The 11,731-nt window shown below is 37.6% G+C and overlaps 2 protein-coding genes across 2 annotated transcripts in view; both read left to right on the forward strand.

Moving 5' to 3' along the window:
• The window catches only part of LOC148726487 (neuronal pentraxin-1-like), a 71,145-nt gene extending 70,143 nt beyond the window's left edge, over positions 1-1,002 (forward strand). Inside the window, exon 4 of the mRNA XM_088729079.1 lies at positions 412-1,002. Coding sequence (XP_088585205.1) covers positions 412-814 — 403 coding nt within the window. The 3' untranslated portion in view covers positions 815-1,002. The remainder of the gene's footprint in view (positions 1-411) is intronic.
• A 2,304-nt stretch (positions 1,003-3,306) lies between these two features.
• Positions 3,307-5,400, forward strand: LOC148726492 (neuronal pentraxin-1-like). The gene is made up of 4 exons (XM_088726327.1): positions 3,307-3,431; positions 3,989-4,090; positions 4,533-4,761; positions 5,157-5,400. Exons 1-4 carry the CDS (start codon positions 3,350-3,352, stop codon positions 5,398-5,400), a joined length of 657 nt encoding a protein of 218 aa, XP_088582453.1. The 5' UTR covers positions 3,307-3,349.
• The last annotated feature ends 6,331 nt before the right edge of the window (positions 5,401-11,731 follow it).

Consider the following 11,731-nt stretch of genomic DNA (forward strand, 5'->3'; position numbering starts at 1 on the left):
GCTTCCATGCCAAATTCACAACCACAATAAGAAAAAGGTGAAAGAAATTGTACTTAGATGAGATCGCCAAAAGGAATAGGAAGTAATCAAACTACTTATTATAATTTTTGCATTGAATGGCTTATTTAAAGTAATATAATATTTCCGTTCTTTTCTTAAAACTTAAATAAGTCTAAAAACACAATTCTTACTAGATCTCAATTTTGTCTTTTATCAAAAATGTCTGAGGCATAAAACAGCTTGCATATAAACATATTTAAGACTAGTTTATGGTAGAGCATCAGGAATTTAAACTTTGCAAACATCGTCTTTGAACAAATGCATATTTCAGAATACTTAATCTTTGTTAGAATTTATTCTCAATGCTAAGAATTTTCTCCAAACTAACACATAACTGCATTTATATGACAGCAAAGTACTTGGATCGGCCAATGATGAAAAATGGCATCACTATTACTTTACTTGGCAAAGCAGTAATGGTGCCGTCAAGTATTATAAAGATGGAGTTCTCCACAATCAAGACAGTGGTCTCAAAACAGGCCACACTATTAGGGAAGGTGGCTCTGTGGTTCTAGGACAAGAGCAAGACTCTCCTGGAGGAGGCTTTCGACGTTTTCAAGCCTTCCAAGGCTACCTGGCAAATTTGAATATGTGGTCACATGTCCTTAATGCAACAGAGATCCAGAGGCTCTCAGAATCTTGCTTTGAAGGGGAAGGGAACGTTTGCAAGTGGAACGACTTCATTTATGGGGTCAAAGGAAAAACCGCAGTTGTCATGCCATCGCCGTGTAAAATAGGAATGATTCCACCGTGAAAGAAGAATGTGTTCAAAATGAGTGGTCAGCCTAGTTAAGGGAGTAAAGCTTGACTTCAGAATTGCTGAAAATGATACATTTAGCGTAGTGTGGGAGCTTTTAACTGACGTAAATGAGATTGTGAGCAAGCCAAGAACACAGGTCAATAATAACCACAATAAAAGTTGTGATTTCATGGTAAATACAATGGGTTCAAGAATATTTAATTAATCGAGTTTCGCTTTTCCTTTCCTTAGACCTGTTCAGGCCCAGATAACTTACGCCATCCTCTCAAACACCCCTCTGTATACACCTAGTGGAACCTGGTAGTTCACCAGGTTTTCAACAAAAATTCTACCAGGGCATATAGAACAGAAACAAGAACAGAATTCAAAACTTGAGACTTTTTCTTGCAGGGGAGCACACTTCACCAGGGAAACTGAAATTCTACACCAGGGAGGAAGCAAAATTCACCAGGGAGTTTTTGAAAAACCACCAGGTGCCAGGGAGGTCAAAATTCCACCGGGGAAGGCAAAATAACTCACCAGGTCGGGGTCCACCGGATCTGTGATCGAGGGGTGTCTTGAAGTCAGCAAGCTCTGTTCACATTTTCCGGGCCGTAGTAGTCCTTGCGCTCTTAAGAATGACATTTTTCGTTACTCCAGTGCCAATTCCTTCGCTTTTAGTCTTAATTTTTAGTTATTCGTGGAATATGTAGCTTTCGTTTAAACTTCAACAGGTGTACCTTAATCGGGATGGAAAAGAGTTTTTAACGCAGTGCTACGAGATTTGATGGCCATGAAGTTATGTAAACAATGACAGTGAATAGATCGCCCGGGTCTCGTAAATGCAAGAAATGCATTTTATTAATAATTTGGCCAAGAGGATATATCGTATAGTTTGTATTCTCATGAGTTTATAGGCCTTTGCTTTGGTAACAAGCGATTGTCTGATAATCCCGACAAATCAGTATATTGACATCTTGAATGTTTATTCCTGGGGAAAACCATGTGAGTAAAGCCATCAATTGACTTCCATTGAAAATTGGACGAAGGAAAAAGAACGCGGGATTGTATACCGCAACTGTAATGGAAGCTGAAGATGTCATGAACGAAACGTTGCCGCGAAATAACAGATTTTCTCCAGTTTACTGACTACATAAGTATACTTACAGGATATCTTCGGCTAACATGTTCTCCTCGGCCCATCATAGAGCGAGAGAATGTTTCAAACAAAATTTTCTAAACATTTTTAAAGCTTCTCGAGACGCTACAACAAAAGGATCGAGGCTGCGTGATAGGGAATGGAATAGAAGGTGCAAGAATTTAAAACGAACGTCAGCACGAACCCACTAATTGGAAGCAAAAGGTTTCGGTTAAAATGTTGTACCTTTTCAGATGTCCACGGTCATTTTCACATTCCCACATAGATAAATGATTACCTCGAGCCATCATCAAAAGCAACAAAGTTTGCAAAGAGACAATTCTAAAGGGAATATCAAATCAACAACAACAAAGGTATAGGCCGCGCGAGGCAACATGCCCCTCGAGCGAGCTGGTACTGGCTTGGCCAATCTCGGCATTTATTCTGACCCCAGGATTAGCAGAGTCGCGTGTTGAAAAAGAAAAAAGGGCTGAGAGTCTTGACATCGACAAATTGACAACATTCTCAAGGACTGATATGGAAATGTTTTGTTGGACCGTATGCTAAAAGCTTCAAGATGGTTTTTCCTCTCTATTGTTCCATCTCTGATCAAAATACACCTCTTTAGACCTCACAAAAAGAGAAAACGTAGAGATACGAATATACATGAAAATTGTTCAAGTTTATGCCAAGCTCATGAGAAGGAAGGCATACCCAAATGCCAAATGAAAGGTCGTCGATTAAGGAATGTAACAGCTTAGTCGTTAAAATGGAGTCGTCTCATGTCGCATAAAGTACAACCCTTGTTATGTTTTGATATCTCCTACTCGTGATCCTCAAGATGAGTTGCGAGGATGGTTTTTCAGGTAGAATACGACCCTTACATATGGGAACTGAACAAAGTCGTCAAGTAAACAGAATATTTTCTCAATGCGTTCGTGCTGTTTTGAAGAGGTTTTATCTAAGCTTATCGTCAAAATCCAAGTAGACTTAGTCATTCTTTTTTTGAACCGGATCAAGTTTTCTTTGAAAACATCGTTGTGAGTAGCTAGTTAAAATCAAATTACTGTAGGCGCTTCTCACCTTCTGGATGATCGCTGCGTCCCAGCATTTGGAATTCGTTTTCAAGTGATACTGATTGTGATTTACTTTGGCACGAGCTAGGAAAAACAACAAGGAATGTTTCCCTTGGATAATGACATGAAATGACCCTGTGGAATTCCTGAAAATCATATATAATTTTTGCGTGCTTACAACTAAACACATCGTGATGATTTCATTCTTTTATTCAAATGAGCTGTTTCAAGGATAATGTCCAAGGATAAAACCTCTGCTGTAAACTAAGTACACCTTATTTTTTCTTTGTTTATCATGACATTCCAATTCTTATAGCTTATTGTCATTGTTTAAAGATGAAACTAAAGGCACCTTTTAGAGAACTGTATGTTGTTCATTTAATCTTCTTTGGCGTTGTTCGACGGTGTGAACAAAGTGGTAAGTGTAACAACGTGACGCCCTATAATTCTATAATTGTGCTGCGGAGCATTGAGAAAGCTAAAAACACTAAATGCCAATTTGTAGTTTGGAGGTTTTATCTTGGATTTATAAGTAAAATTTGTCCTCGCCCTACACATGTAGCGGGTTTCCCATGCAGAACCTAAAGTCACTGTCTTCTCTAAATCTGGGAGCGCCGCATTTAGTAAAATGATATAGAAAATGTTGTGAGGCTCGAATCAAGCGCTTGAACAAACACATTAACATACAAAACTTCCAGCTACTTGGCCGCCTTTTTTTCATGCCTGCTTGAACCCTTTTGGCCGAACAGATTATTATTGCGCAAAGGTATTTGTAATACTCAAACTTCTGTTAAGCGTTTGCTTTCCTCCTGATGAGCGCACAAAAACCATTATTTGATCAATTTGAACTAAGTTTTATTAGCTCAAACAAGTCGCATAGAGATGTAAAGCATTACTTATAGGCGTGGGGAAGTCAACCCTTATATGATGTTTAATAGCTTTGTCATAATAAGCCGATATGTTAGGAATTGACAGGTCTGGAACATTGGTGTGATGAAAATGATTCCTGTGCCCGTGTTGGTCTACTATTTCTCGCATCCACTTCCACTGGCTATGTTAGCGGTTACCCAGAGAAAAGTAAGTATATTCGTTAGTACTTTTCTGCAATGACTGGATGCCTGAATGAAACGTATCAGAATGTTTAATGATCAAAGCAATCAAGCAATGTTTAACTTATTAAGGAACACATCAATGAAAGTAAAGTTACAAAACAGGGGTTGAGTTCCCTTCAGGACAGGTGGGGTAAGAAATCAGCTGCATTTAAGAATAAAAGCAGTGGAAAATTTATGAGGTTAGGTGCGTGGCAATAGCTGTTAGAAATATTTTAGTGTCAGACAAGTGGTATAAAAAGTCCTACGAATGATGAGATGGAAAGTTCCAGACACTATGGACTCTCCATTGAGTCTCCCACCGAAGAGTCCAGTTGTGTAAGTTTAAACCTTGGATGAATAAGAACAGGATGACAATACAATATCAGTTATTTTGTTGCTCTTTCTTTCATTGTAATTTTTTCCAACAGGCTATGCTCTTTATTTCCCAAATAAAGATGTGTCTAGTTACGTCAATATCTGGGGTATGCCCAGTTTGACCGCGTTCACCATATGCTTCTGGATGCGTATGAGTGATGCGTCAAACGTTTACACTGTACTCAGCTATGGTATGCCTGGAGAAAGACAAGGACAAGATAATGAAATCATCGTCGAAAGTATCATAGGAGGACTCCGTCTTGTTGTGAAAAATACGGACAGGTGAGCTTCGTTTACAGAGTTAACCAAATCATTGTAAGTCGTTGAACAACCCTATAGCTAACACTTGACGCAAAAGAAAGCACTAAATTTGTTATCTCTAACATAATGTCTGATACATAAAACAGCTTGCCTCTAAACATATTTAAGTCTCGCTTTTGGTAGAGCACCAGGAATTTAAACTTTGCAAACATGGTCTCTGAAGAAATATATATTTCAGAATGCTAATTGTGCACTGTAGCTAACACTGTTAAAAAGGGCTTAATACACATTTACTTGGAGCGGTATATAACATTAAGTGACTAGAAGGAAACACACATGCTTAATTTTTGGTAGAGTTTAGACTCAGTGCTAAAACAGCAACTCTAAATTAACACATAATTGCTTTTATATGACAGCAAAGTATCTGGATCGGCCAATGATGGAAACTGGCATCACAATTGCTTTACTTGGCAAAGCATTGACGGTGCCGTAAAGTATTGTAAAGATGGAACTCTCCACAATCAAGACAGTGGTTTGAAAACAAATCACACTCTTAGGGAAGGTGCTTCTTTGGTTCTAGGACAAGAGCAAGACTCTCGCGGAAAAGGCTTTGAAAGTTATCAAGCCTTCCAAGGCTACCTGGCAAATTTGAATATATAGTCACATGTCCTTAATGCAACAGAGGTCCAGAGGCTTTCAGAATCTTGCCTTGCAGGGGATTTCGAAGGGAATGTTTACAAGTGGAACGACCTCATTTATGGGGTCAAAGGTAAAACTGCAGTTTCCATGCCATCGCCGTGTAAAACGAAATGATTGCACCGCGAAAGAAAACTTTGTTCAAAGTAAGTGGCCAGCCTAGTTAAAGGAGTAAAACTTTAAATTAGTGTTGCTAAAAATGATACCTTTAGCGTAGTGTGAAAGCATTCAACTGACGTAAATGAGAATGTAAGTAAACCAAGAACACAGATCAATAATAAACACAATAAGAGTTGTGATTTAGCGCCAAAAATTTGTAATGAAGCGAGTTTCACTTTCCTTTTCTTAGACCTGTTCAGGCACAGATATCTTACGCCATCCTCTCAATGATTATGATGCAAAACAAAAACCAATAGCAGTTTGCTCTCTTCCGTTTTCACGCGCTTCACATAGTGGCCTCTTGCACAAACCCATCGATCTCGAAAGCAAAATAAAAACCAAAAACAAAATGTTTCATTGGCTAAAGGTTATAAGAAAGTCTGTAAGAACAGTAACTACGATCAAAACCATGTCAAGTCCATTATGGTATTCTGAATATTGTCAAGAAAATATTAATATTCTCTTGATAGAGTATGGCCAAGAACAACTTGCACTCAGGATGTGACTCGATTTTCGTGACATTTATATCAAAGTTTGGATATAAAGTACAAAACATGCTAACGACAGATTTGTTGGCTTTGAATATATAATTTGTTTTAAAAATCGAAAGAAATGCGTAGGGAATTTCAACGATTCTTTATCATGCTACAACAAAGAAGCCTTGACTGTACTCTGTTTGGTTATAAAGCACTTAGAGCACTGAATTGGTAGGGAAAAACTCACGAGCAGGTGAAGTGTTTCCCTCTACCCTTCTTTCGGGCTCTAGCCGCTTCCTGCGCGCTTTACGGCAGAACAGAGCAAAGTCAAAGCTTCTTTATTTGTTAAATCTTTAGTAGCCAAAGGAAATACACCTTTTGCTTTTTTTTTTGTTTAGTTTGGTTTCTCAGTCATTGACATCACTTTCAAGTTGTTATAACAAATTATCTCCCAAAGTTAATAGTCTCAGTTGTATATTTTATAAGCTGCATCCACACTTTAGCGAATTTTGCTGTTTAACAATATATTGAAACATTGTAATAATCTTGATATTTTCATCGTTAACCTCGCTACAATAGCGAAGAAAAGATACGAATTTCATTCACACAGTACAACATGGTACAATTAGAGTACAAATGATTATACATTCATGTAAAGTAACAATAAAGACGATATACTACACCCAAACTAACTTAAAAGTTAAACGGAGGGGAGTGGGTTACCGCCATCAATCATTTAAAATATACTTAAGATCAAAGGAAATGAGCGCTGATCAGCTAATTTACACCTATATCTTCTAGTATTCGCTTATACCTTGGCTCTACACCCAGATAAGCCCAAACTGAAAACAGTTTTCTCGAAAACTGTATGGTGGTTATTTCTGGCACCATTAGCATTGTGCTGGCAAAAGTTTCCTAAGGGAAAATGCATGTCTGAGAGGAAGAATGAGCACAATCAGCGAACGTCCTCACCAACTGATCCATAGTATGAGACAATCGGTCCGCCAGTTTTAGTAAGACACATGCTTTCTTCAAACTCCTGAGGCCGTTTCAAGTCTCCACTGAACACTCGTTCATTTGCTAATAAGTAGTTTTGGTAATCAGATTGCAGCATTTATTACAGAAAGCTTGTGATTCATATTACATATACTAAAATATGCAATTATAAATGCATTTAACGAGGGACGCGAAGAAAAGCTTGTGTGATCAAGTATGGTTTCACATGGTCTTTATATTCTAATTCGCTACCCCGCTCAAATAATAAAACATTTATCAGTCAATAAGTAACAATAATTGGGGTGTGTCAACACGAGCCATGTGCGACCCTCTTTATTATGCCTTCACCAACAAAATTGACAGGAATGGTACATCAACGGAATGAGAACTCGGAAATGTAAAACATAAAGCAAGAAAAACTCGGAAATGTAAAAGATAAAGCAAGAAAACCCACCCCGCAAAACAATCTAAACTATGTTTGTAAATGCAAAAAACTACTTCTAAGAGAAACTGACAATCCCTAGTCTCTGGGCATTTGATTTTGAGGGCTAGGGACGGTCGCAAGACGCGAATGAATAAAATCGACAACAGCTAGAATATATAGCCTACCGCTAATGAAGCAATTGTAACAACATACCGTGGAACACCCCTAAGAAAGGATGACGTAACCCATGATATATACATTTATGCAATCAAGTGAAAAGCTTGTCACAGTTATAAGCTTGCATTGTGCTAGAGACCGTACATATAAACACCATAAATTGCGGTTCCGCTGACTAACCCTATAGATGCACGAGCGGTACTTGCTATCCCTGATTTTTGCATATTTAAAGCTTAGATGAAGAGCGAAAAATTATTCCTGTTATTATGGTTTCTTGCCCAGTGGATCCAAACACAATTATCATTGACCCCTGTCGTACATATCTACCGAACTAAAGTTGAGTTATCTCCATTAAGTTACCAGTTTTTTTGTTGGGAATTGCCTCCAGATGGATAACAAAACACTCAACCCAACTATTATTTATTTTAGGAGTCTCTTTTTAAAGTAACCTTATTATTCTACCACTCCACGAGCTGTTTACCTCCGTCGGTCCCAAACATGTTGCTTCTCAATATTGTTCACAAACCCAGCGGATTTGAGAGCAAGAGAAATTAATCTAATACTTTGAACACAATTTCATTAGCTGATAACATCATTCCTTTTGGATGCAATTCAACTTTAATGAGATATTTTGAGTAGTTAACGGCCCAAGAACAGCTCTTGTTCTTTTGTTTCTCACAGAACTCACGTTCAAGATGTTGCAAAGAAAGCTTCCCTAAGGCTAAATGACTCAATGGATTCTACTAATAATCTCTTCTTCTCTAACAACGTATCGATAAACTCTAATAATTCTGTGTTATTATATGGCTGTGTCTAACAAGGACTGGGAACTACCGAATTAACGAATTTGATTGGCTGAAATCAATATTGAAAGCGGTCTAGATTTTCCGATCTAGACCGGCATCTAGATCGGTCTAGAGAAAGAGAGGTACAAAGAATCTAAAAAATTGGCATATAAGACACAGCCATATAATAAACGTCTAAACGGAGCTAGGTCGGTCTGTATGGGAGAATCTCGACCTTGGTCGCTGGTACAGAACCCACTGCGCTCGGTCTGTACTGGCGATCTCGGTCAAGATTCTCCCATACAGACCTTCCGCTCGGTTAATAAGGACTAAATATTTTCCTCGTTACCATCACTATAAAACTAGCACAACTAGAATTACAAATTATTAGTGGGGAAAGGGGAGGTGATTAGCTAACTCATGCCTTCATCTTTAATTATTTGCTTCTGTCCGGAATTGGCTCTACACTCAGGTAAGCACAAGCTAATGGCAATTTCTTATAAAATGGTGCTGTGTTTATTTCGGTGCCATTGGCATTTTTCTGGCGGTTCGATCACAGGGGAATAAGCATGGAATCTGAGAGAAAGAATAAGGGCAATCAGCAGTTGGGGTTTTCACGCAGAACAACGCGTGTAATTGTGCGGCGGAGCTGCAGACAGTTTTTGTGCGAAACGTGTGTGAATCAAAGAGACTGAGAAGGTATCAACACATTTATTATCAAAAATTCATCATCAAATTGATATTACTAAACCAACGAACGGACCCTGGGAAGTCTTCTTGGGAATGGAAGAATGGTTTCTGTAAGTACTGAATTCCTTTCTTAGGTCAAGCTTGCCGAACAAAGTAAAAAATAATTAAAAAGACGGGAAAAGAAAATAATTTCGTCCAGTTTTGAATGAAATATACCTCTGTATCTAGTCGGCTCAATTCGTTGAGAAATGAAATAGAGGAAAATCAATTGCTGGGTATATATTCTTGTACGTGTGATAATGGCTTGGTCGCTGGAAGAAATACTGAGGTAGTTACGCTTGTTAAACAGAGGGGAAAAGCTTCTGCACTGCAACTGCTGCAAAATGCTGATTATATCGGTTTTAGAACAAGTTTCAATCTCGGGCTTCAACAGCTCGAGGGCCTTATCTATTCTCATACACATTTACTAGGAGTGCAGTAAAAAAAAAAATTTATGTGTTTTTCTTTTTCGTTATGAGTTTTGTGCCCATATTAATTCCTGTGCAGCGAACGACCTGTTGTGGTCGTACCTTGGTTCCTTGATGACGCTTGATAATGACTTGTTGGTTTTTTTTTTCTGGAATTGCCTTGTGATGGACAACGGATTATTTTTAATCTCTTTCTCTCATTATCCTTCCTTATTACTCTATAATTCTTACGAGCCATTTCACGCTTTCTCAAATCTTTAAACAATCACATGGTTATTCAATTAATATTGTTCACAAATCCATCAAATTAGAAAGCCAAAGAGAGGCTAAAACAATATGTTTTATTGGTTGAAATTAAAGTTGTAACCGATCCATGGGAACAACGAATGTCATATTTAAGATGTCCAGTGCTTTCTAACTCTTTGAATATAGTTTTATTGGCTTAAAATTGTAACCAATTTAGTCATAAAAATAAAAACTATAAAAAAGAAGTCAAGTCTGTAAATATTGACTATTGTTCAGGTAGGAATGATTTGCACTCTCAATGAAACTCGGTTTTATCGAGGTATTTTGAGTATTTAGGAGCTTAATTTTGCTTGCTGAGGTACTTCAATAAAATATAACACTTTTTACTTTTAAAGCTTTAAATAATGTATGCCCTAGTTATATCAGTGATTTGTTAAAAACTTATAAGCCTACTAGGTCTTTGCGATCATCGAGTAAGAACTTGTTAGTGATTCCTCGCTCCAAGTTGAAATCTTATGGCGATCGCGCCTTTCCTGTCTCTGCACCTAAGCTGTGGAATGACATTCCTGAAACCATAAAATATAGTATAGATCTTAAAGCTTTTAAGCGTAATCTTAAAACTTATCTTTTTAAGCGTTATTTTTAATGAATGATTATGTTTGATTATTATTTTACTTTTTACCTTGATTGTGAGGCGCCTTAGAGCTTTTGGATAGGGCGCTATAAAAATTGTCATTTATTTATTTATATATATTTACATATATATCTTCTTCGAATTATCATAACCAAACATCCCCAAGGGATTTATGACTCAGTTCTGTCTTTTATAAAGTTACGTCAGTTATGTTGCGAATTTTCTTGTCTCGCAATTTGCTGATTAATTGTAATAACTGTGAGATTGTCCTCGTTATCCCCACAACAACAACGAAAAGAAAAACTCTACCCTAACTAGATTGCAGTTTATTGTATGTCATGTAACCTAAAAATAAAAACAGTAGCTGGTCACCCAATATAATTTACGAGCTTAACTCTTTGGCTGACCGATCTTTATTGATTGAAATACATACAATATCAGAAAAAATGACGGTGATTGACTAGATTATTTATGCAGATAGCTCGGTAATAAAACATCCCATAAGGCGAAATGGCTCAGTCCTGTCTTAACACACATCATATGTATTGCGAATTTTCTTGGCTAATAATGTATTGATTAAATGTGATAACTGCGAGATTTCCCTCGTCATCACTAACAGTGAGTCTGTGAAAAAACCCTCTTAATTAGCCTAACAAGATAAGTGCTTCAATTACTCGCTTAAGTCTTGGCTCTACGGCTCAGGTGAACACAAACTAAAGATACTTTCTTAAAAAAGGTGTTGGTGGTTATTTCGGGCGGCATTGGAATTCTTCTGTTGAAACGGTCAAAAACTCCTAAAAAACTATTTTATTTAAAAGAACGAGACTCATCACGGTAAACCTATTTGGTAAAGAAAGAATAGCTGCTGTAAGTATTGAATTTTTTCAGGTCAAGCGTACCAGAGAAACTCAGGGAAAACAAAGAGACAAAAGTAATTTCGCTCACTCTGGACTTGAACATGATATCAGTTTACTTTGATTTAGAAATGAAATAGCAGTAGAACCCTTACTAGCTATAATTCATGTTCGTTTGCTAATTGTTTTGTTCCTCGAGTGAAATGCTGAGGTAGCGACGCTTAATAGACAAGAGGGGGGGGGGGGAAGGGGGGCGAGACTATGCTCTGCAATGATAATTTAATTTTGCTGCGTCTTTTTATTACGCTAAACATTCCTCTCGGCTCGAAACTATGAACTCCAGCTATCTATGCTTTATTACTTCCTTTAAGTGTTGAGGTGCCTCAT

This window comes from Stylophora pistillata, chromosome 7 (genome assembly GCF_964205215.1).
Source record: "Stylophora pistillata chromosome 7, jaStyPist1.2, whole genome shotgun sequence".
NCBI classification, from domain to species: Eukaryota; Metazoa; Cnidaria; class Anthozoa; order Scleractinia; family Pocilloporidae; genus Stylophora; species Stylophora pistillata.